This window comes from Oncorhynchus keta, chromosome 24 (assembly GCF_023373465.1).
Source record: "Oncorhynchus keta strain PuntledgeMale-10-30-2019 chromosome 24, Oket_V2, whole genome shotgun sequence".
NCBI classification, from domain to species: Eukaryota; Metazoa; Chordata; class Actinopteri; order Salmoniformes; family Salmonidae; genus Oncorhynchus; species Oncorhynchus keta.
This window is the reverse complement of record NC_068444.1, coordinates 30,684,029-30,710,267: the sequence shown is the minus strand read 5'-3', so window position 1 is coordinate 30,710,267 and position 26,239 is coordinate 30,684,029. Positions and strand designations below refer to the sequence as shown.

At 42.7% G+C, this 26,239-nt stretch overlaps 1 protein-coding gene across 5 annotated transcripts; it reads right to left on the bottom strand.

Moving 5' to 3' along the window:
* Positions 1 to 833: 833 nt before the first annotated feature.
* LOC118402995 (eukaryotic elongation factor 2 kinase-like) lies at positions 834 to 25,277 on the bottom strand. 5 transcript variants are annotated; one of them, XM_035801421.2, is made up of 19 exons: positions 24,839 to 25,277; positions 21,297 to 21,575; positions 20,547 to 20,612; positions 18,923 to 19,023; positions 16,224 to 16,284; positions 14,538 to 14,575; positions 13,367 to 13,538; positions 13,093 to 13,242; positions 11,452 to 11,584; positions 11,200 to 11,327; positions 9,836 to 10,067; positions 9,444 to 9,511; positions 9,248 to 9,325; positions 8,922 to 8,981; positions 8,075 to 8,209; positions 7,797 to 7,985; positions 3,716 to 3,840; positions 3,350 to 3,528; positions 834 to 3,202 (listed from the first exon to the last, which is right to left on the bottom strand). In XM_035801421.2, exons 2-19 carry the CDS (start codon positions 21,543 to 21,545, stop codon positions 3,087 to 3,089), a joined length of 2,280 nt encoding a protein of 759 aa, XP_035657314.1. In that variant the 5' UTR covers positions 21,546 to 21,575; positions 24,839 to 25,277; the 3' UTR covers positions 834 to 3,086. The 5 variants fall into 5 exon arrangements, with proteins under 5 accessions (XP_035657314.1, XP_052334081.1, XP_052334082.1 ...); XM_052478121.1 differs by having other exon boundaries at positions 9,836 to 10,064; XM_052478122.1 differs by lacking the exon at positions 8,922 to 8,981.
* Positions 25,278 to 26,239: the final 962 nt, after the last annotated feature.

Sequence of the window (26,239 nt, the reverse complement as noted above, 5' to 3'; positions counted from 1 at the left end):
AGTGTTTCAACAACCATTACAACCTTAGCTTATACTGAGATTCTTGTGGTCTCTACTCAACCTTAGCTTCCTCAGCTGACCGAGGTAAGCATGGTCTGAAGAGGATATTTCCAGGTGGGGTTTTTATTCGGAACAGTAAAAAAGGCTGTCCCATGAGCCAGATCAATGTCTGTACTCATGGGGCGGGCCAATGACTTAGTTCAACTTTAAAGGGAATTGGATTCCCTTTCATTAAACGGTTTAAAATCACATTACTTAATTTCACAAATAGTTTCATCTTTACTCATTCATTTAATCCAATAATTAGACTCAAACCTCATAACGGAGGCTCTTGTATAAACAGAGTTATGGTAATGTGGTTCTATCGTCTCCCGTGAGGTCACAAACATTAAACAAAACAGACCGGTCATAGCTGGCTTCTCCACCGACTGTTTACACATTCTCCAAAACATGGATATTGTTCAGTTCTCAAGTTCTGTGATGTAGAAGAAGTTCCTTTGTTCTACTGTGAAACCCTCTCTCTCTATACTGCCTGGTCCTCAGGAGAGTCTTCTCTAGGAATTTACAACCTGAGATAACAGAGCCTGGGTGTAGGGGAAAGAGAGAGGTGGTGAGATAGAAGGGGAGGGTACTCGCTATACCCAAAGAGGGCCACGTCATGACAGGGTATTGTGTGTAGATTGGGGGAAAATAAACATTTAATCCATTTTAGAATAAGGCTGTAACCTAACAAAATTTGGAAAAGGTGATGGGGTCGGAATACTCGCCGAAGGCACTGTGTGTATATGTATGTGTATATATATATATATATATATATATAAAAACACTTACAATGCAATAAAATCATATTTATTCCAAAGTCAAGACATTTACATATAGCTACTTCCATGCATTCATATACACAAGTATGCAAACAATGCAACAAGTGCCCTCTATTACAAAAGTGTTAGGCAAAACCAACAAAGTAAACAACATTTGTTCAAGAAATTTTTATTTCATGAATCAAACATTAATTAATGTGCTTGCTGAAGGCACGACCACTCTAGATTTCTTAAAATGTAATATGCATTCTTATTATTGGATATCTTCCGCCCGCTCTAGAGCTTAAACGATTTAAGTTATGAACTCAAAACTTTAAAAACATACAACCAGCCCAAACTTAGATTGCTTGAGAATGTATTCATTTTAGAGCATTTATACTTTTTGAACTACATTTTTTTTTTTACATGATCTCCAATGCATTTAATGGCAATAAAAGGACCATTACCTTTTAGTTAATGGCCCTTTTAGTCAAAAGTCAAAACACCTGAACCTTGAACACTTGAACCTTTTAAGGGTCTATTCTCATTGAAGAGTATTAAGGAGAATTGAGGGATTCTCGAGAGACATAATCGTAATGTAAACTTGCACATTTCTCACGTCTCGAACGCTACCTCCGGAGGTCGCACACGACACTCGGCCGACCGTTGCCCCCCTCTAAGCAGGGCAGTGTAAGCAGAATTTTCTCGTTGAGCCCAACATTTATACAGTAAAAATACTAATAGCAGAGCAATGTTTTTGAAATAGCTGAAATGTATAGACATTTTCATATATTTTAGTTGTTTTTTGTTCACCTGAACTTGCAGTAACAGTTTCATTTCTGAAATTGTCACCGTATTTTTAAAAGGCATCTGCACACTTTCCAGCCGAAACAGTTCGTGCATATATTATGACGACATTTTGTGACGTTTCGGACTTCGATTCGTTTTTTCCCGGCTGTTCGGGCACACATTTCTTTCTCAAGGCAAGCCGATGTTTGGAGCCGAACGAAGTCTACTGTAGGTCAACAGTAGGGATTCTTCCATAATGTCTGTCATTCAACGAGAGATGACTCGTTTTCATAAAATAATACTGCACCAAACATCCTAGTTAGATGTAAAATTGCAGTTCTAAGATCTCCTAGGCAAAAACATCAAAATGAATGACATTTCTTGAGTTATCTTAGATTATTTCTGACTATTCTGAAGAAGTGTAAACTTGCTACTTCATCTCAAAATGGACAAACAGTACTATTGGCGCTTTTCGTTCTGTTTTTCGAGCGAATGTGTTTTAAGGGTGTATGTGAGCACACTAGTTCAGTTTGGCTAGCCGAGTTTGGCTAAGGGCCAGCCGAACTGAAGCACGCCTTGAGAAAGGGATGCTGTACAGTGTCGGGATGCTTAGCTATCAACTCCAACCAGACTTTGAAATCAACTTAGCATGCTTGCATTCAGATTTTTTTTATACTATAACCATTTCACATTACCATATATTAACATGGGTTTGAATGAGACCCATGGAATAAACTACAATACCAACTTCAAAATATTTAGGCTATACCAACTTCAATTCATTTGTATAAACCATCATGAATTCAATGCCAACCGTAAGAACACAATGGTAGACACTTACAATGCTAATTATCTGTAACAATTTCAGCTACAAATATTAACACGGCTAACTTTAACACAATGACTAAGTCTATGGGTATCTACTAGCATGCTAGCAGATACCCATAGACTTTGTCATTGTGCTAATGCTAGGTAGCATTGGCACACAAAACTACCTCCAACATCCTTCTTACTGGACACAAAGACTTAAAAATGGTATCCACAAGTGCATCTGACTCTGGGGAAGTAGATGAAGGGCCTCATTGAAAAAATCCTAAAATATCCCTTTAAGCTAGAAAGCACATTCTTTTTTAGGAAGTGTACTTTTCTCGTTTGAATGGCTTATTTTTAGTTAGGTAAATTGCCTCTGAAATGCAACCATATTCATTAGTCCAAAGGGCAATGGGGGACAGGAATAGAAAAGGGGAAAAATGTACAAGGCAAGGACCAGACATAATTCCCTCTGAAGCACCAAGAAAGATAGCTAGGCTAGAGGATGGCTGCATAAAAGGTCATATACAGATCAAACAATCACACAGCATTTTGGAAATCACACAGTAAATGTGTCTGTAAACTTTAAACCATTAGGGAGGAAAATCCATCACAACATTATCCTGGGTGCCAGCTTGTTTCTGCTTTAGCCAATTCCTTTGGCCTTGCAGAGTGCCAGCCCGTCTCCTACTCCTCTTCCTCCATCATGCCCCAGGCCTCCTCTGCTTTCATATAGTACTGGTTGGCCAGTCGGCCCTTCATCGCCTCCATGGCTGAGTCTGCTGCCTTTGTGAACAGATCACCTACACAGGAGAGAGAGAGAGAAAGTGAGTATTTGGTTCGTTACTGTAAGTACAACAAAGGTTATCACACTGAAGGCTCGAGTTAGGACTGTTGGCTAATAGTTCTAGGTTCTAAGCTCAGGTGTGGTTCTCTCTGCTGTATCTTACCTGCTCTCTGAGGGTCTGGGTCCAGGCTGTGGCCCCCCTCCTGGTACATCTCAGCCTCTCTGGCCAGCAGCTGGTAGCAAGGCTCGTCCTGCATGCCGTCAAACTCGCCCCCCTCATCATAGTCTGTCATGTTCAGGGCACAGTTGTACCATCTCATCGCCTCCTTCCAGTCCTGGGACCTGAGAACCACAGAGAAGGCTTATACTAGTTTTTATAATATCCATTTCACAGTCCTGATCAATTCTAATCTTTCTCAGATCTCTAGGTAGATATCACCATGTAGGCTAATCAATAAATATGGTGCCATTTTAGACACAGCCCATCACAAGTTGATACTGTATCTGATATGTTCCACCAGTCTCTGACCTGTCTGGTGAGAGGTTGATGCCGGTGTCGAAGGCCCTGGCCACCAGGATCATGCAGGATCTGTGTCCTGCCTCAGCAGCCTGCAGAAGGAACTTAAAGCCCTTCATACGGCTCCCTGAGTTGTCCTGATGACAAGACAGCAACATATAGCCATGTAATAACAGAGAGAGATTCAAAAGACACCTCTCCAATATACATTGTTATGTTACTGCCTTGTTCGAAAATGGATTTCAAAAAATACAAATCCTCAATCTACACACACAATACCCCATAATGACAAAGTCATTTACAACTTGATTTGAGCCCACCTGTGGTAATTTCAATTGATTGTATATGATTTGGAAAGGCACACACATGTCTATATAAGGTCCCACAGTTGACAGTGCATGTCAGAGCAAAAACCAAGCCATGAGCTCGTAAAGGATTGTCCATAGTGAGACAGGATTGTGTCGAGGCACATTTCTGCAGCATTGAAGGTCCAAGAACACAGTGGCCTACATCATTGTTAAATGGAATAAGTTTGGAACCACCAAGACACTTCCGAGAGCTGGCCGCTCGGGCAAACTGAGCAATCGGGGAAGAACGGCCTTGGTCACACTGGCAGAGCTTCGGAGTTCTTCTGTGGAGATGTAAGAACCTTCCAGAAGAACAACCATCTCTGCAACACTCCACCAATTAGGCCTTTATGGTAGTGTGGCCCGATGGAAGCCACTCCTCAGTAAAAAAATCTCTAGTCTGACGAAACCAAGATTGAACTCTTTGGCCTAAATGCCAAGTGTCACGCCTGGAGGAAATCTGGTACCATCCCTATGGTGAAGCATGGTGGTAGCATCACGCTGTGGGGATGGGATGTTTTTCAGCAGAAGGGACTGGGAGACTCGTCAGGATCGAGGGAAAGAAACAGAGCAAAGTACAGAGAGATGAAAACCTGCTCCAGAGCGCTAAGGACCTCAGACTGGTGTGTGAAGATTCACCTTCCAACGGGACAACAACCCTAAGCACACAGCCAAGACAATGCAAGAGTAGCTTCAGGACAAGTCTCTGAATGTCCTTGAGTGGCCCAGCCAGAGCCCGGACTTGAACCCAATCGAACATCTCTGGAGAGACCTGAAAACAGCTGTGCAGCGACACACCCCATCCAACCTGACAGAGATTGAGAGGATCTGCAGAGGACGAGAGAAACTCCCCAAATACAGGTGTGCCAAGCTTGTAGCGTCATACCCAAGAAGACTCAAGGCTGTAATCGCTGCCAAAAGTGCTTCAACAAAGTACTGAGTAAAGGGTCTGAATACTTATGTAAATGTGATATTTCAGTTTTTTATAAATGTGTTATTATGGGGTATTGTGTGTAGTTTGATGGGGGGAAAAACAATCTAATACATTTTAGAATAAGGCTGTAATGGATATATATTTTTTAAGTCAAGGGGTCTGAATCCTTTCCAAATGCACTGTAAAAAAAACGAACATCTTATGCTTCACGGAGTCGTGGCTGAACGACGACATCAACCTACAGCTGGCTGGTTATACAATGTACCGGCAGGCTCGAACAGCGACACCTGATATCTAAGTCTCAAGCCATTGTTCGCCTGAGGTAGAGTTTCTCATGATAAGCTGTAGACCACACTACCTAACGAGAGAGTTTTCATCTTTATTCTTTGCTGTATTCCCCCATAAGCAAACATGAAAACGTTCACCCAGAGGCGGCACTCCTAGTAGCTGGGGACTTTAATGCAGGGAAACTTAAATCTGTTTTACCAAATTTCTATCAGCATGTTAAATGTGCAACCAGAGGGAAAAATAACTCTGGACCACCTTCACTCCACACACAGAGATGCATACAAAGCTCTCCCTCGCACTCCATTTGGCAAATCTGACCATAATTATATCCTCTTGATTCCTGCTTACAAGCAAAAATTAAATCAGGAAGCACCGGTGACTATATCAATAAAAAAAAGTGGTCAGATAAAGCAGATGCTAAGAAACTACAGGACTGTTTTGCTAGCACAGACTGGAATATGTTCAGGGATTCCTCCGATGGCATTGAGGAGTATTAGTCATTGGCTTCATCAATAAGTGCATTGATGACGTCGGCCCCACAGTGACCGTACGTACATACCCCAACCAGACAGCATCCGCACTGAGCGGGCAAAGCGTCAATACAGGACTAAGATCGAATCGTACTACACCGGCTCTGATGCTCATCGGATGTGGCAGGGCGTGCAAACTATTAGACTACAAAGGGAAGCACAGCCAAGAGCTGCCCAGTGACACAAGCCTACAAGACGAGCTAAACTACTTCTAGCTTGCTTAGACTCAAATAACACTGAAACATGCATGAGAGCACCAGCTGTTCCGGAAGACCGTGTGAGCACGCTCTCCAAAGCCGATGTGAGTAAAACCTTTAAACAGGTCAACATTCACAAGGGCCAGACAGGGCCAGACAGATTACCAGGACGTGTACTGCGAGCATGTGCTGACCAACTGGCAAGTGTCTTCACTGACATTTTCAACCTATCCCTGTCTGAGTCTGTAATACCAACATGTTTTAAGCAGACCACCATAGTCCCTGTGCCCAAGAACACCAAGGTAACCTGCCTAAACGACTACTGACCCGTAGCACTCACGTCTGTAGCCATGAAGTGCTTTGAAAGGCTGGTCATGGCTCACATCAACACCATCATCCCAGAAACCCTAGACCCACTCCAATTTGCATACCGCCCCAAAAGATCCACAGATGATGCAATCTCCATTGCACTCAACACTTCCCACCTGGACAAAAGGAACACCTACGTGAGAATGCTACTCATTGACTACAGCTCAGCATTCAATACCATACTGCCCTCAAAGCTCATCAATAAGCTAAGGACCTGGGACTAAACACCTCCCTCTGCAACTGGATCCTGGACTTCATAACGGGCTGCCCACAGGTGGTAAGTGTAGGTAACAACACATCCGCTACGCTGATCCTCAACACAGGGGCCCCTCAGGGGTGCGTGCTCAGTCCCCTCCTGTACTCCCTGTTCACTCATGACTGCATGGCGAGGCACGACTCCAACACCATCATTACATTTGCCGAAGACACAACAGTGGTAGGCCTGATCAACGACAACAACGAGACAGCCTATAGGGAGGAGGTCAGAGACCTGGCCGTGTGTTGCCAGGACAACAACCTCTCCCTCAAAGTAATCAAGACAAAGGAGATGATTGTGGACTACAGGAAAAAAAGAGGACCGAGCACGCCCCCATTCTCATCGACGGGGCTACAGTGCAGCAGGTTGAGAGCTTCAAGTTCCTTGGTGTCCACGTCACCAACAAACTAGAATGGTCCAAACACACCAAGACAGTTGTGAAGAGAGAACCACAAAACCTATTCCCCCTCAGGAGACTGAAAAGATTTGGCATGGGTCTTCAGAGTTTCTACTGCTGCACCATTGAGAGCATCCTAACTGGTTGCATCACTGTCTGGTATGGCAACTGCTCGGCCTCCGACCGCAAGGCACTACAGAGGGTAGTGCAAACGGCCCAGTACATCACCAGGGCCAAGCTTCCTGCTATCCAGCACCTCTCTACCAGGCGGTGTCAACAGAAGGCCATAAAAATAGTCATAGACTCCAGCCACCCTAGTCATAGACTATTCCCTCTGCTACCGCACCGCAAGCGGTACCAGAGCACCAAGTCTAGGTCCAAGAGGCTTCTAAACAGCTTCTACCCCCAAGCCATTAGACTCCTGGACATCTAGTCAATTGGCTACCCAGACTATTTTCAGTGCCCCCTCCCCAACACTGCTACTCTCTGTTGTCATCTATGCATAATCACTTTAATAACTCTATCTACATGTACATACTACCTGAAATAACCGGTGCCCCTGCACATTGTATCAGTACCCCCCTGTATATAGTCTCGTTATTGTTATTTCACTGCTGCTCTTTAATTACTTGTTACTTTTATATGTTATTCTTATCTGAATTTTTTTTAACTGGATTGTTGGTTAGGGGCTCATAAGTAAGCATTTCACTGTAAGGTCTACTACACATGTTGTATTCGGCGCATGTGACTAATACAATTTGATTTGATTAAATACCTCTAGCTCCATCTCTGACAGTATATGGTGTGGCAGCTGTAGGTAACACTGTCCCAGGGCAACGATAGCCGCTAGTTCCCCACACATGGCGGCTCTCTCCAGGTGGTACATGGCTGAGTCCTGGTCCCACTGCTCCTCCTTGTCACAGAACCGACCAGCCTCGTGGTAATGCACCATCGCCAGGTGCACCTGGGGGAAGAGTCCAGAGGAGATATAGTGTGTGTTTTTAGTGTGTGGGTGGGTGAGCGGGTGTGTGCACGTGCGTGCGCGCCACTCACCTTCCCCAGGATGGACTTGCCAATCTTCCTCTCCAGGATCAGCGAGTCAAGTCTTTCCATCTCCACAGCAACACAGGATGGCCGGTGGACATGAGAACGAGACGAGTGGTAGACACTCCATTTATCATCTGTCAGCTGGACACAGACACACAGAGCTTAGGAAATTGACAATGAAGCACTGTATCTATAGTATTGCTTGTTCAAAGTAACAACAACTCAAGCACTAATGCAAATCATATTTCACACTCCAGGCATGCACTAAGAGGCGGAACATGATTCTGGTGAACAGGCAGTTAGACTGATTGATTGGTTAGGTGATTTGATAAGTATTGGGGCAGGTAGACATGTTGACATGGACAGGCCAAACAAGGAATTAGACTAAAACACAGGGCTGCTGGTGATTTCTCTGTTGTGTTTCAACAAGTTTGCATTCAGTTTTTTGGGTGCACTCAAACTTTTGCCAATACTAAGCATGTGTCATTAGAAAACAAGCAAGTTTCAAATCAACAGCTGCTCCACACTAGAGGGAGAGGCCTGTGTTAGAGGCCTTCATGCAGAGGACAGGGAATCACCGGTTGGCTGTTGGGGGTGTTTATGGCAGGAGAGTTTAAGTTTGGGTTAGGGGAAGATCTGCTGGGAACCTTTCTCTAGTAAGGAGACAGACAGCAGCAAGAACTCAGTTAGCTCATGGATGAAGGCAAAGATTAGATAGCAGGAACACTACACTAGTGAGCAAGGGGATAGTGGGTGACACAGAGGGATGAGGACAGGATTATTTGATTATGGCGATGGTGGCTTTGTTGATTATGGTGGTGATGGAAGATTAGACATCGTTATTTTTGTTTACCCGTCTCACACTGTCCTCGTCCGACTCAGAGTAGTATCTGTTGTAGCGGTGGGGGCGGGCCTACATGGTGACATCATACAGTATAAAACCAACTGCTAAGAGGCTATAAGAGAGCTAAAGAGAGGGCCAGGTTCACACTAACATAGCTATACAAAGGGTAATAGTTGAACAGCTTTAAATGCTGGTGAGTCAAGAAAGAATCCATGTCATGGTGAGCAAACATGAACAATAACAGCAGTTGACAATTACAGCAGTTGATAGTTTCCATAAAGCATTTATGATGGACAGGCTCACTAAGACCAAGTGTTGGTGTGGAGAAGATGTACCCCATCTGCATGGTCGGTTGGGTCCCCTTCACTCCTCCTCTCACTTGGACAACCACTGTCTCCTCCATTCTCTGAGTCCTACAGGAAGAAGAAGAAGAATAAAAAACACAGCCCTCAGTACATGCCAACCAACCATAACTAATGTCATTCTTGTGATCAGAATCACCAGAGTCATTTCAACAAAGCCTTGACAGACCTTGTGTTCTGGGCTGTGGCTGCGGTTGTGTTTCTCCCGTTCATCCATCTCATTTATGAAAGACCAACCTGATGGTGAGAAACCAGACGTTAGATCAAAATGTTTAATGGCTGATAATTATTATCTTTTTTAAATCAAGTTTAAGTAGTTCAACTATATCTCAAACAGAGCACTCTAGCCTCGGGTACCAAATAAAACTGTTTTGAAGTCAGTTTTATGGGGATTTAGGCATGCTATTTGGAACATAATGTTAATGCTGAGCTGAAAATAAGAAAACAAACCCATATGGTGGGTCATTGACTTTACAGGCCCACAGATTACCTTCTAGATCTTCAAAATATTTGATACATTTGTAATTTGGGTGAACTATAACCTCTAAAAACTGTTCTTACCCAGAGGAGACCTGCCCATGGAGCCCATAGAGAAGTGCTGTCCTAGTGGAGAGCCGGGGAAGGCGAGGGGCGAGCAGGGGATGGAGTCACTTATGTCACTCATAGAGTCATCCCCAGACGAGGTCTCTGACAGGTGGGAGAGAAGTGGGGGCACACGGCCCCCTGATATAGTACGAAAACGAGTGAAACCACACTGTTCCTCACTACCCCTCAGTACCGTCTGGGCCGACTTCTGATTGGAGTAGAGAGTTTAAAATATTGTTAAAAGATTACTAAAATTACCATTCTAAATAGCTGCATAAAAGCTGCAAACAGTGACCGAGGTCTTAGCCTGTGGTGAGGTAGTATTCTGTCTAATGTACTGATATAATTTCTGTGGTAATATGACGACTGAAGCTATACCTAGAAGATATGTGATGCTGTGTGTCAGCCACAGGCCCTTTGATTCTACTTCAAGATGATTATACAGTGCATTTGGAAAGTATTCAGACCCCTTGAGTTTTTCCACATTTTGTTATGTTACAGGTTTGTTCCAAAAATGTATTCAATTGTTTTTGAATACATGTATTCAATGACAAAGCAAAAACAGTTTTTTAGAAATGTTTGCAAATGTATTAAAAATAGGTAATTTAAGCTATTTTCAGGTCTCTCCAGAGATGTTCGATTGGGTTCAAGTCCGGGCTCTGGCTGGGTCACTCAAGGACATTCAGAGACATTTTTGACGTTCATCTTTCCCTCAATCCTGACTAGTCTCCCAGTCCCTGCAGCTGAAAAATATCCACACAGCATGATGCTGCCACCACCATGCTTCACCGTAGGGATGGTGCCAGGTTTCCTCCAGACATGATGCTTGGCATTCAGGCCAAAGAGTTCAATCTTGGTTTCATCAGACCAGAGAATCTTGTTTCTCATGGTCAGAGTCCTTTAGGTGCCTTTTGGCAAACTCCAAGAGGGCTGTCATGTGCCTTTTACTGAGGAGTGGCTTTCATCTGGACACTCTACCATAAAGGCCTGATTGGTGGAGTGCTGCAGAGATGGTTGTCCTTCTGGAAGTTCAATGTGCATAAATGTTTTGGTACCCTTCCCCAGACCTGTGCCTCGACACAATCCTGTCTCTGAGCTCTACGGACAATTCCTTTGGCCTCATGGCTTGTTTTTTGATCTGACATGGACTGTCAACTGTGGAACCTTATATAGACAGGTGTGTGCCTTTCGCACAGTTGCAAGGGTATTAAGGGTATTGTGTGTCAATGAGAAAAACTATTTATTTCATACATTTTAGAATAAGGTTGTAATGTAACAAAATTTGAAAAGGGGAAGGGGCCTGAATACATTCCGAATGCACTGTATTTCTATGGTCTCACCAGCAGTGTGTTGGTGCAGTCTAGATGGCTTTTCTCTGCAGTGGAGAGGTCAAAGGGTGTGAGCCCCATACTCTTACATATCTTATTACACAGGTGGGAGTGGAAGAACAGTGCCATGCCCCGCACACCTGTAACACACACACACGTATGTTGTAATCTATTTGAAAGTCTTTCGCTAAGGTGGGTCACAATTCAAAATGTCAGTCTACCTCATTGTGTTGCTAACACTGACTGTGTGAGAGAAAGCCGTACCCAGGTTTCCGTCTCCGAAGTCTGTCCCCCTCTCTGTGTGGATCTGAGGGTCCGTGTAGAGGTCCCCCACCCCCTGGATGTCCACCACGATCAGCTGGTGGGCCGAACGTTCAAACGAGAAGTGACTGAATGCCTGCAGGCAGAAAGAAAAATACTAGGGTTACAGGCAGAAAGAAAAATACTAGGGTTACAGGCAGAAAGAAAAATACTAGGGTTACAGGCAGAAAGAAAAATACTAGGGTTACAGGCAGAAAGAAAAATACTAGGGTTACATGCAGAAAGAAAAATACTAGGGTTACAGGCAGAAAGAAAAATACTAGGGTTACAGGCAGAAAGAAAAATACTAGGGTTACAGGCAGAAAGAAAAATACTAGGGTTACAGGCAGAAAGAAAAATACTAGGGTTACAGGCAGAAAGAAAAATACTAGGGTTACAGGCAGAAAGAAAAATACTAGGGTTACAGGCAGAAAGAAAAATACTAGGGTTACAGGCAGACGACAAAAAGATGGCGTCTTACAGATATTTGGAAAGGTTGCAGGTTCACAGAACAAAGGGGGGGAAAAGCATAGATTTGGTAAAGAGGTCAATGGAACACAGACTATGAGGGAAAGAAGGATGCTGTTTTCGCTGCATAACATTAGAAGTTGTTCCTTTTCAGGTTTAGAAGAAGTGACTGCTAAATGCTAACTCCCGTTTGTATAAGCTGGTAGCATAGCTAACATACAGAAATCGGCATTGGTCGTTTAGTCTTTTTTAACAACAATGCAGTTCAGTTGATTGGTGACGATGATAAACATGTATTGGGGTTGACATCCATACAAGCTAGGGGTGTGCTGACATGGCCATACTCATACCCATAAATTGACAGTTGATAGTCGGATCGAATGATACTCGTGATAAAAAAAAAACTAAATGTTTTAATATGCCCAAGTAGAAAATACCCATCTCCATGCACGTTTATAGACCAAACAAGCTGCAGGTTAAACTCAGTGGAGGGGTGTGCATGTCTGACCTGTGTCTGTCTTCAACGTCTTTACCATTTCATTTATGGGCTCCCGAGTGGCACAGCGGTCTGAGGCCCTGCATCTCAGTGCTAGAGGCGTCACTACAGACCCTGGTTCGATCCTGGGCTGTATCACAACCGGCCGTGACTGGGAGTCCCATAGGGCGGCGCACAATTGGCCCAGTGTCGTCCGGGTTTGGCCGGGATAGGCAGCCATTGAAAATAAGAATTTGTTCTTAACAATACTTGCCTAGTTCAATAAAAGGTCAAATAGTAGGAGGCAGCAGCAGTCTGAATGATCAGACCGAAACAGAGAAATACAGCAACACTCTATCCAATCAGAGCAGCAGTGTACAGACCCCCCTCTTTACAAACAGGCAAACTAGCCTGTTGAGTTATTTAGACCATGTAGTGAGTGACTGACTAGGATGAGAAAGATGCGTGCTGGCACCTAAAAATTGGCACGGATAATGAAAAACAAAACATAATCAAGTTCTATTGACCTCTTTACCGCATCTATTATATTGAAAAATCTAGCAATTGATAACAGAAAGATGAAGATGCATCTTCGTTTTCTGCAGCTCAGGAGTTATACATAGAGTTGGACAATAAATCTACAGTAGTAAAACCCACTGTACCTGTGGAGTGAGCCTGATGTTGTCATCCTTGACGAAGCCAGAGTTGGAGTTGTATTTGATGTACTTCCCCTCTATGTAGTGTTCCAGGTGGTACAGAGGTTTACCTGGACGCTCCATCATCTCAATCACACACATCTGCATGATGTCCACCTGGGGGGGAGAGAGAGGGAGGAGTGGTTAGTTTAACTTAAAATGTGGAAAATCCACAATCCTATCAATCAATCTATCAATAAACAGGATGACTCATTGGTTAATTGAAATGTTCCATCCATACCTGTTTGGGTGGCCTGTGGCGGTTGTACTCTTCTCCCCAGAGTTTGGCCTCCATCTGCAGCCTGACATCCTCAAAGTACACATCCCTGTCCACAGGCTCCATGTAGCGCTTCGTCACATAGTTACACGCACACTTCCAGTTACTACTATGGGAGAAGTTAGACAGCTTCTTCCTGTAGAAGAAGGACAGGAAATATTGGAAAAATAGGCATTGAAAGACAAGAACGGCACTGTACTAAAATGAAAGGAACGTTTAAAAAAGTAAACCCTGAAGAATGTTAGTTGTGTATCAGACTGACAACAAACTAAAATGGTATTACCCAACTAAATCCTACAATATTCCCAAGGTTTTGAAATTGTGTATCTCTTGGGCATTGTGTATTTCTGATGATAAACCATAAACATGTTTTTTTTGTGGTTAGAAACAGTGTTTGGGCTTGTTAGAGGGCAAGGGCTTATTTCCTCTGTGTGTTTGTGAGAGGCATGTTCTTCTGTGGAAGGCATGGACTGCTAGTGGTCTGATCTAGACATGACAGATGCCTCATTGCCTCCCGTACAATGTTCCCACAGAAAGAGGTCAAATCATAATAAGGTCATAATATTAATAATATTCCCGCTGCCTATAGCTGCAAAAGTCAGGCTCGACCAGAGTTCAGCAAACTAAGTTTGAGATAGAGAACTCTACTGGGTGCCATGACAAGTTTAATGATGATCACATTCCATTAAAAAAAATGTGAATTAGAATGTTGTAGTTATGGAATGTTTGGTTCCATTTGGATATCTATCTATGTATTGCTCTAAGCTGGAATAAATGGGTCTAAGAGCGATACTTGTGGAAAGTGAATTGGGGACCTGTGCATCTTGTGCCGTCTTTTCAGACTGTATGGCAAACATGACTAATTATTCTGAACGATTCTGAACGATAATCAAATTAAATCCAAATCAAATTGTATTTGTCACCTTTGCCGAATACAACAGGTGTAGTAGACCTTAACGTGAAATGCTTACTTACAAGCCCTGAACCAACAATGCAGCTCAAGAAATAGAATTAAGAAGATATTTACTAAATAAAGTAAAAAATATATTAAAAATAATAAAGAGGCTATATACAGGGGGGTACCAGTACCAAGTCAATGTGCAGAGGTACAGGTTAGATAATGAGTGAAACTTACGTTCTGAAGCATTCCCTCATGGCCCCGCGTCCAAAAGGCTGTGAGAAACAAAAATGACAAATCAATCATATGAGAAAGTCAATCAATTCACCAAGCTTTTGTAAACGTTCACATTCAAGTAAACAGTGTCACTACACTGAACAAAAATATTTTAAAACGCAACCATTTCTAAGAGTTACAGTTCATAAGGAAATCAGTCAATTAAAATAAATGTATTAGGCCCTAATCTATTGGTTTCACATGACTGGAAATACAGATTTGAATCAGTTGGTCACAGATACCTTAAAAAAAAACCTATGAGCATGGAACAGAAAACTAGTCAGTATCTGGTGTGACCACCCTTTTGCCTCATGTAGTGCGACATCTCATTCGCATAGAGTTGATCAGGTTGTTGATTGTGGCCTGTGGAATGTTGTCCGACTCCTCTTCAATGGCTGTGTGAAGTTGCTGTATATTGGCCTGGAACTTGAAAACGCTGTCATACACGTTGATCCAGAGCATCCCAAACATGCTCAATGGGTGACATGTCTAGTGAGTATACAGGCCATGAAAGAACTGGGACATTTTCAGCTTCATGGAATTGTGTACAGATCCTTGTGACATGGGGCCGTGCATTATCATGCTGAACATGAGGTGATGGTGGCAGAAGAATGGCACGACAATGGGCCTCAGGATCTCATCACGGCATCTCGGAGCATTCAAATCGCCATTGATAAAACGCAATTGCGTTTGTTGTCCATAGCTTATGCTAGACCATACCATAACCACACCGCCACCCTGGGGCACTCTGTTCACAACATTGACATCAGCAAACCACTCGGCCACACAACGCCATACTGTCTGCCATCTGCCCTGTACAGTTGAAACCGTGATTCAGGCGTGAAGAGCACACTTCTCCAGCGTGCCAGTGGCCATCGAAGGTGGGCATTTGCCCACTGAAGTCGGTTACAATGCCAAACTGCAGACAGGTCAAGACCCCGGTGAGGACAACGAGCATGCAGAGGAGTTTCTCTGAGACGGTTTCTGACAGTTTGTGGATAAATTCTTCGGTTGTGCAAACCCAGTTTCATCAGCTGTCCTGGGTGGCTGGTCGCATACGATCCTGCAGGTGAAAAACCTGGATGTGGAGGTCCTGGGCTGGCGTGGTTACACATGGTCTGCGGTTGTGAGGGCGGTTGGACGTACTGTCAAATTCTCTAAAACAACGTTGGAGACGGCTTACGGTAGAAAAATTAACAATCAATTCTCTGGCAACAGCTCTGGTGGACATTCCAGCAGTCAGCATGCCAATTGCACACTCCCTCAACTTGAGACATCTGTGACATTGTGTTGTGTGACAAAAGTGCACATTTTAGAGTGGCCTTTTATTGTCCCCATTACAAGGTACACCTATGTAATGATCATGCTGTTTAATCAGTATATTGATATGCCACACCTGTCAAGTGGAAGGATTATCTTGGCAAAGGAGAAATGCTCACTAAAAGGGATGTAAACAAATTTGTGCACAACATTTGAGAGAAATAAAATGTGTGTGTATGGAACATTTCTGAGATCTTTTATTTCAGCTCATGAAACCAAAACTTTACATGTTGCATTTCTATTTTTGTTCACTGTATATTCCACATACATATGTTCTGATCAATAATACAATTATAGATTACTGATGATTTAGGAGCGGAGGCATACCTGGCCAGAAACCTTGATGTGCACTGTATCTTGAGACCATGCCGCCGTGATTGCATTGTACCTGAGGAAAGATAAAACAAATAACATTCACCAAACATTAATCAAACATTATTATTCCATTCTATATGGGCCAGAATTCTGGACTTGTGTAACCAACATGGTGATGACTAGAAAGTGTAACCTCGACCACAATGATCTATGTACACTGAAGGGGTCAGGATTAGGACAGAAAATAGAAACAAACAGAGTACATGGATTTGTTCTGACCAGGACCTGAGCTGCTTATCCACAGATCTGTGGTAATAGCCTGTAATTCTTGTCAACCAATTGAGTGTGTGTTTACCAACAACAAACTCAACAAATATGCCTGTTTGTACTCTGTTCTGTTGGAATGCCATTATCGCCAATATGATATTGATGTTACATGTCGCAATAAATTAGGGGAACATTTCAAACACGCACACTGATATTGAAAGCTTGGTTTGTCTGAGACTGGGTCAGCCATACACAGATAAGACAGACAGCAGAACCAGAGGCTAAGGCTAATATTTACACAGTCTGTCCTGCCCTTCCATGCGTATTTCTCGGCCCAGAACTCTGTGTACCATGTTTGTCATATTGGAGGCATGGAACAGGAAGATGGCACAAAGCCAATAGCTAAGAGACCAGAGAGGCTTAGGAAGAGTAAGGTTACAACCGGGTTAAAAATCAACCCAGACACACCTCTCCCCTAACCTGGCTCTGTCTAGGCAGGGCTTTGTCATACAGTAAGAGGTGATTAGTAATACAAACAAACATGTTAGAGAATGCAGAAGTCTAACCCCTATTATCTAAAGGGGGGGGGGGGCATCCCTCTAGTTGTTCTCGTGGCTGCACTGCCTGGAGAATTTGGGCGAGTTCTATGTAATCTCAATGCCTGGAGAAATGTTCAACGTCTCAGGAACAACGATATAGCATTATTCTTAGATGTGCAGCGATACTGGAAAGACTGACCCCGGAATGCACCTTTTGGCTTCAAACGAAGTGTTTTGGTGTGGGCAGGCAGCCCTGATATCTGCCACGAGGGAACTTTGTGCACTGGCCAAGAAAACTTGGAAGGGCCATTGGAAATGGAGTGATATCATGTACTGTACCTTCAGAAAGGGCAGGGGTGGGGGATGGTGTGTATTTGTCAACAACTCTAGTAGAGGTTGACCGATTATGATTTTTCAACTCCAATACCGATAATTGGAGGACCAAAAAAAGCCGATACCGATTAATCGGATGATTTATAAATATATATATACACACATTTGTAAAAATGACAATTACAATAATACTGAATGAACACTTATTTTAACTTAATATAATACATCAATAAAAATCTATTTAGTCTCAAATAAATAATGAAATATGTTCAATTTGGTTTAAATAATGCAAAAACAACATGTTGGAGATGAAAGTAAAAGTGCAATATGTGCCATGTAAAAAAGCTAACGTTTAAGGTCCTTGCTCAGAACATGTGAAAGCTGGTGGTTCCTTTTAACATGAATCTTCAATATTCCCAGGTAAGAAGTTTTAGGTTGTAGTTATTAATGGACTATTTCTCTCTATACCATTTGTATTTCATATACCTTTGACTATTGGATGTTCTAATAGGTACTTTAGTATTGCCAGCCTAATCTCGGGAGTAGATAGGCTTGAAGTCATAAACAGCGCAATGCTTGAAGCACAGCGAAGATCTGCTGGCAAATGCAGGAAAGTGCTGTTTGAATTCATGTTTACGAGCCTGCTGCTGCCTACACCGCTCAGTCAGACTGCTCTATCAAATCATAGACTTAATTATAACATAATAACACACAAAAATACGAGCCTTAGGTCATTAATATGGTCAAATCCGGGAAACTATCATTTCGAAAACAAAATGTTTATTCTTTCAGTGAATACGGAACCGTTCCGTATTTGATCTAACGGGTGGCATTCCTAAGTCTAAATATTGCTGTTACATTGCACAACCTTCAATGTTATGTCATAATTATGTATAATTCTGGCAAATTTATTATGATCTTTGTTAGGAAGAAATGGTCTTCACACAGTTCTCAACGAGCCAGGCGGCCCAAACTGCTGCATATACCCTGACTGCTTGCACAGAACGCAAGAGAAGTGACACAATTTTCCTAGTTGAAATATATTCATGTTAGCAGGCAATATTAACTAAATATGCAGCTTAAAAATATATACTTGTGTATTGATTTTAAGAAAGGCATTGATGTTTATGGTTAGGTACACATTGGTGCAACGACAGTGCTTTTTTTCGCAAATGCGCTTGTTAAATCACCCGTTTGGCGAAGTGGGCTGTGATTCAATGATAAATTAACAGGCACCACATCGATTATATGCAACGCAGGACAAGCGAGATAAACTAGTAATATCATCAAACATGTCTCGTTAACTAGTGATTATGTTCAGATTGATTGTTTTTTATGAGATAAGTTTAATGCGAGCTAGCACCTTAACTTGGCTCCTTGCTACCACGCAGTCTCCTCGTGGAGTGCAATATAATTGGCTATGATCGGTGTCCAAAAATGCAGATTACCGATTGTTATGAAAACTTGAAATCGGCCCTAATTAATCGGTCATTCCGATTAATCGGTCAACCTCTAAACTCTAGTACAGGGTAGGGATCAAGCCCACTGACACACAAACACAGGAATATGTACCTGTATCGTATGCATGGCTCTGTCTTGACTTCTTCCAGGTGAAACTCAGCCCATGGGTCAGGCATGGCCTTGGCCTTCTCTATGGCTCTTTTCCACACCGCCTGGGACAATGGGGAAACATGACATATATTTTAGGTAACCATCACACTCACTGTGTAATACAGCTTATATTAAGGGAAGCGTCATGAAAGCGTACATGAAACAGACAGATACATTGTCTACACACAAACCCAGACAGCAGGATTAAAGCTGGACTCCTTAATGGTGAAACTGCCACAGCAGTTTGCAATATTACAAAAACAAAGAAGTTACTGCAAACAACAAACCGTTTTTTCCCCCCTCCGACATCATTTCACACGCAGAATATGTGCTGCCATTTTTATTTACCACATTGCGTATCCGGTTCATCAACAAAACAAATACAACCACGCTGGGGGTGGGGCAGACAGTAGGGCTACTGCCCTACTGCGGATTCCATCTTTAAGTGTCCTGACAGGTGGATTGCTAATCTTTCCGGTTCTGTGGAAGTGTTGAGGAACATGCAAATCACTCTTTTGAATTGATAGAGGAAAACACAATACAGCGAGAGATATGGCAAACAGACACACACATCAACAGAGGATCATGAGAAGGTTGCTTCAATCAGGACAGGATTATATGACACAGGGCCAAAAGTATTTTCTGACCACAAACGACCTACTGGAAGATTAAGAAGTGTCACACTAGCTGTCACCCATGAGCCCTACATTGCACAATAACCAGCTAATTAACCACAGCCAGCACTTGGGGCCAGGGGTTTTCCCAACCAAAAACTCTGGACTGTTGCACTCCACTTTCTCAGAACTAACAGTGGTCCAAGTGGCATTAGCTATTAACGTAAACCTGTTAGTAACCTGAACCTCCCCTACAGTAGCACCCTCCTACTCACAAACATGTGGCATTTTAGGCTGGTGTATATTTAGCCTGAACTATTTACATTGATATATGAAGGTCATGTTTTAACAGGCTGAAGGCCACTGCTGGTTGGTGAGAAACATACACCAGATATTGCACGTCAGCCCCTGGTCACTTGAAGTTTGCGTGTCCCTTCACACGTCCCAGTTGATGGTATATACTCTGTCTCTGGTGCAGTTGTACCCTTGTGTTGAGAGACACCATCTCCTCACAAAACTGGACCACCAGACATAAGATATAGTAGCGGTAAACTATGGTACTGTATAAACAGCATGCCTGGTTGCTGCTTTTCTACTGCACTGGAGCTGAAAATTCCATTTAGAATAAGAGAAACAATACTGTTTGTTTCAACCATTATCATAATGTGCTTACTTGCTGCTTATTACATTTACATTAGCCTAACTCTTCATAAGATTTCTGAGGACTGCTGCATGGGTTAGGGGAGATTAAACATGACAGTTAGGTGGATTAAGGATCTAGATTTTTTTTTAATAACTAAAGGAAAAAAACAAATTTCTTGGGTAGGGAAACGATCATGCAGGTACAATGGAAAAAGAAAGGAATAAATGATTTAAAGATTAAATGAATGTTAGGAAGGTGAGGAGGAAGGAGGAAGGAGGCAGTCACTGATGCAAAAGGAGGGCTAAATGAAACATGATGATTAACGTACCCGTGCATTGTCAGAAAACGCCCCAAACCCGACAGACTGTTGTGGAATTTCTTTCTCCGTTTCATTCTATGTGGAGTAGAGAAATTAACTGTTTTATATCAGCAACTTAACCATACATGAGCAGCAGAGAAAAATACTTATTGAGTTTAGTTGACTATGTTGTTGAACATTCCATGAAAACGGAATTCTTGGCCTTATTGAGAGTAGAATGTGTTTTGGAACTTGGTTCCAACCTTGCGACCCATAAATTCTACATCTCTAACAGTCTTCCCAACTCTGTATGTATAACTATAACGCTGATGAGGAAGGGCTATTAATTCCTTCACATCAAGCCCACTCTACAGGCTGGCCTACTGGATCAGAAGGCCAAGGGTCGCACTGTGAGAGGGATGTTTACATATCACATCATTATGTGAAGGGAGATACGCTCTTTGGGTACTTACTGTTCTGAGAGAGAGAAAGAGCACACAGACAAGAGGCAGCTGAGCTGCTGCTCTCAGCCACAGCAGATGCACACATACACAGACATGCAGAGAAAGATATAAGGAGAAAGCCCTCTCTCTAAGGCAGAGTTGTTCTGACCACATCTCTAGCAGTGAGAGCAGGGGCACCATTTTGCAAACTGACAATAGAGCAACAGTACAAAGCAACAAGTCAGCTCTTGTCCTGTCAGCTTTTGCCCAGCACACCATGGCACTTTCAGAATGTACTGGACCGTGTGAATATTGCAGCTACACTACTCCTGCTCACCTTGTAGGAGAAGGAGTTTTTGGGGGAGTTAGACAGCTGCTTGCTGTGGACGAGATTCTTTAAATAGCCACAGATGTCTTCGGCCTGGCTGACAGGGTCGTCTGTGATTGGACAGATGTAGTAGTCGTCCTCGTCGCTATCGTAAGCGTTACTTAGAGATGGGGCCCGTTGATCAGGGGTCCTCTGTTGCAGTGGGTTACGTTGGGCACTGCCCACCTCATCCATACTGAATATCAGTTCATCCTCCATGTTGACTGGTAGGGGTCTGTGTGATGAGTACTGGGATGGGTTAACAGAAGAAAAAAATACACGCACACAAAGATGTGAATATTAATGTACACACAGAGACAAACTGACAGATGGCTGCTTTTGAGTTAATGACAATCTAGCTAAGTGTGTTTAACTGTGTTCAATCAATCACAAATGCAACAATGAAATTGTCCCATGTGGATGATAGTATTACTTTGCATACAGGAACAATTTTGAAAATAACTATATTACAACTATTTTATAACTAAGATATAATTATTACTACAGGCATTACCATTTTTTTTTAAAATGCAGCAGGACTGTAGGAACGCTCGGTCAAGGTTCACTCAATCACACCCGCAAATTCCATGTCTATATACGGACTGCAGTTCCTACAAGGTACAACTCCACACGAAACGTTCATTAGCATTTCACTACATGCCACGCCCACATTTAAATTATTTTGGATAATGGTAAAACTAGGGGTACAGCAACATCTTCCATCTTTAGATTGAGGTATGTTTTCCCAAAAATATCCCGAGCCAGAAAAAAAACGGCACCACCATAATACATAACTCTAAATACACACCAACCACCTCTGTAGCCAAAATGTCAACATTTACAGGCCTACTCATTTTCTGCAACACACTCACTCCTGACATTCTTAGCAAGCAAGTGCCAGCTAGGCCTTTTAACTTGACTACTGGAGTCAATTGACTTCAGGAAAAGAGAGGCTATCAGCTGATAGTGAATGATGAGGTCTACCTGCTTGCCAGTTATGCTGTTTGTTCGGCTGCTGACAACTTCCTCTTTAAAAAAAGTTAATCTGCCCTCTTCTCTGTCCATAAGTGAGAGGTAAACATGAAAGATACATCTGAAATGTAGGCAAATGGCCACTTTAGCAATAAGGCCTGATGGGGTGTTACGCAACGCTACAGCCCTTAGCTGTGGAAAATTGGCCATATACCACAAACCCCTGAGGTGCCTTATTGCTATTATAAACTGGTTACCAACTAGTTAGAGCAGTACAAATAAATGTTTTGTCATACCTGTGGTGTATGGCTGTCAGCCAATCAGCATTCAAGGCTCGAACCCCCCAGTTAATACAGGAGACATGGGGTGGGGAATATTCATTGGTTCAAGAGTTTACGAAATTAGCTAATTTGATTTGAAACTCGATACATTTAAAATTAAAACATTGAAAATAAACAAAACATTTAACTCAAAAAGTTATTAATTAAAAATGTTTTAAATCAATGAGCTGCGAGGGCACTTATTTATTTACTATTTACTATTTACTATTATTCAACCATGCTGGTCATTTATGAACATTTTTAACATCTTGGCCACGTTCTGTTATAATCTCCACCCGGCACAGCCAGAAGAGGACTGGCCACCCCACATATGCTCTCTCTAATTCTCTCTTTCTTTCTCTCTCTCGGAGGACCTGAGCCCTAGGACCGTGCCCCAGGACTACCTGACATGATGGCTCCTTGCTGTCCCCAGTCCACCTGACTGTGCTGCTGCTCCAGTTTCAACTGTTCTGCCTTATTATTATTCGACCATGCTGGTCATTTATGAACATTTGAACATCTTGGTCATGTTCTGTTATAATCTCTACCCGGCACAGCCAGAAGAGGACTGGCCACCCCACATAGCCCGGTTCCTCTCTAGGTTTCTTCCTAGGTTTTGGCCTTTCTAGGGAGTTTTTCCTAGCCACCGTGCTTTTACACCTGCATTGTTTGCTGTTTGGGGTTTTAGGCTGGGTTTCTGTACAGCACTTTGAGATATCAGCTGATGTACGAAGGGCTATCTAAATAAATTTGATTTGATTTGATTTATAGGAGGGCAAAGGGGCTCGGGCACAGGCCAGGCAGCCGTACATTCCAACCTGAAAGGTTAAAATGTATTTAGTGCCTGCCTGAATCCCAGATCGGAACAGTTCTGGATAACCCTTGTATCAAGGTGCCTGTTTCCCACTGGGAAGTTGTATCACCGAGCCAGTGTTGTGCGCCCCCCTGCCAGAATTCTCCCCCCATTCGCGTTCTTCATTGCTGCGACTTGCTTACTAGTTGAGATTTCTGCTCTTCACTCCGTTGTCAGTTTAGCCTACATTTCACCGATCTTAGTAGCAGAAAGCATTTAAAAAAACAATTGTGTCCTTCAAGGCAGCTGTTCATGATCACGTTAGGCTGCGTTTTTTTAAATGGAGGTTTGATCGCAGAGGAGGCACAAGCAATGTTTTCAGCTTTCGGTTTAGTTATTTGTTTCAAGTGTATTAGTTTATAAATAGATCTGCCAAAATTCATAATCTCTCCCATGTCTTATTCGACTAGTAGGTGTTCTGAAATGTTTACCGGGGGGGGGGGGGCTCGGTTCGGTAAAGCCATTTTCTCGCCTACCTTCTCATTTCCTTAATTTGGTCACTAGAGTCAAATACTTTCTATGGAACAAACGTTAAAATAGGCAACCGAAATGAATGTATGTGTGTTGTATTGAACAGATGGAGTAAAATGTAGGCAGGCAATAAACAGTTAAGAACAACTACTAGTCGAATAAGACGTGGGAGAGATGACGAATTTTGGCAAAGACATGTATTTATAGACTAGACACTAGAAACAAACCGAAAACTGCACTTTTACTAGTACCTCCCCTGCGATCACACCGCCAGAAAAAATATCATGAAATGCCGCCTAACGTGATCATTGACAGCTGCCTTGAAGGGACAAATAAAATAAAAATGATTTCTGCTACTAATATCAGTGAAATGTAGGCTAAACTGACAAGGGAGGGAAGAACAGAAATCTCAAATAGCAAGCAAAGAATTTAGTGTGCGCGTTCACGCGAAGGAGGGGGGGGGGTTGGCAGGAGGAGATTTTCGGCACCAACGCCGGCAGTAGTTAACGTGGCCAAATATTTTCCTCCAAGTTTTTTTAAGTAGCATAGCAGCCTGGACGGAAAGTCAGTTTTTCACAACATCGGTACAGTGTCATTCGCCCCCGCATATCGAGCACTGCTTTCCCGTAGTTCTGATAACGTTATGGCGTGAGAAGTAACGTTAGCTTGCTAGTGTAGCCAACCCAACTCTCGCGTGGCACGTATTGGTGTGCAGGCGATCGTCACGACACAAATCCCCACACGACACACCCCCAGTCTGCTGTACGCTGATACTAGACCCTTGTCGCCAATTCACCTGTTAACAATATTATTGTAAAGACCCGGGTTTATAAAAACATTTGCTGCAGTGCAGTTACGTAACACGTGTGTGCAAAGACAGCACTGCTATTGCTTACCTAATCTGAATAACGGTGGACAGAGACTACTTGATGAAAATATGCATGCCCTGACAATCCTCCACCAACTTCCTCTTCGTCTCCTGCGGTTTGTCTGTCTGGCGGTATTTGCAGTTTTCAGGTAGTTGCTAGCTTGACAGCTGTTACTCCAGGTGCATGCCAAATCAGAGGACCACTGCTGGACTGTGGTGGATTCTGGCCTGAGGATCCAGGGCGAGTCGCGCTTCTCTGTTTTGTCTGTTCCCTGGGCCACGTTCAGTTACCAAACGTTGTCGAACGTTTCAGATATAAATATATAGAAGAACAAGACCAAGGAATCATGTTGCATCTATTCATGACATCTCTATCTGAACATTCCAAAACGTTTTTTTTTGTTGAAGGCGCCCTTGGTCCACCCGTCCGCCACTGCGACTTGTACTCCCTGCACGTATCTTTGCAGTCTAGGACAGCCACAAAGTATTTCTGGCTACACCCTTTCTTGTGCAGCTGGCAGTGAGCCAATATAAACTGCAAGTACTGTACACAAATAAACAAGGTTATTTACTAAGATAAAATGTGTTTTATATTTGATATTCGGTGGATATTTGGTTTTCTCTCGTCAAAAGCTATTGACTCAAGCATATGACTGAAGATGGTACAGTATATTCTGAACAATGCAGAACGATCCACACCATAGTAATAAATACATATCAATCTTCAATAGGTCTTACACAAAGCGTGCAATGACTATGTTAATGATATATCCTGAATCGGGAGGGTTGACAAAAATCCACAACTCTTTGGGGGGGAAATGTGTCATAATATCCATACAACCTAGCAGTAAAACACGGAAATCGTTACAATCGTTTTTCCGCCATTCATTTTTGACATCGTGAATTTTACAAACACTTGAAATATTTCGTACACACACACACAAACACTCACTAGGCTCCCAGAATAGGTTATATTACATACAAGCAGGGGCGACCCAATAGGTTATATTTCAAGCAGGGGCGACCCATCATTTTGAGCCCCACCTGTTTAGCTATATATATATATAGTACCAGTCAAAAGATTGTATACACCTACTCATTCAAGGGTTTTTCTTTATTTTACTATGTGCTACATTATTGAATAATAGTGAAGACATCAAAACTATGAAATAACACATATGGAATCATGTAGTAACCAAAAAAGCATTAAACAATCAATATATATTTTATATTTGAGATTCTTCAGTAGCCACCCTTTGCCTTGATGACAGCTTTGCACACTCTTGGCATTCCCTGTAACGCACAGCGTTGAGATTGCCTGCAATGACAACAAGCTCAGAATTCCAAGTCGGGAACTCAGGCCTCTTTCTAGAGCTCCAACCTGAAGATCACTAACGTCATGAGTTTCCAGTTGTATTGAAAGCACCAT

What these genes read in the sequence shown, in the direction of transcription:
- LOC118402995 (XM_035801421.2), bottom strand. Translation starts at nt 21,545, where the DNA reads ATGGAGGATGAACTGATATTCAGTATGGATGAGGTGGGCAGTGCCCAA. An exon ending in CGTTTTCTGACAATGCACGG is followed by an intron (nt 19,024 to 20,546) that starts GTACGTTAATCA and finishes CCATTGTCCCAG; the next exon opens with GCGGTGTGGAAAAGAGCCAT. An exon ending in ACATCAGGCTCACTCCACAG is followed by an intron (nt 11,585 to 13,092) that starts GTACAGTGGGTT and finishes TTCTGCCTGCAG; the next exon opens with GCATTCAGTCACTTCTCGTT.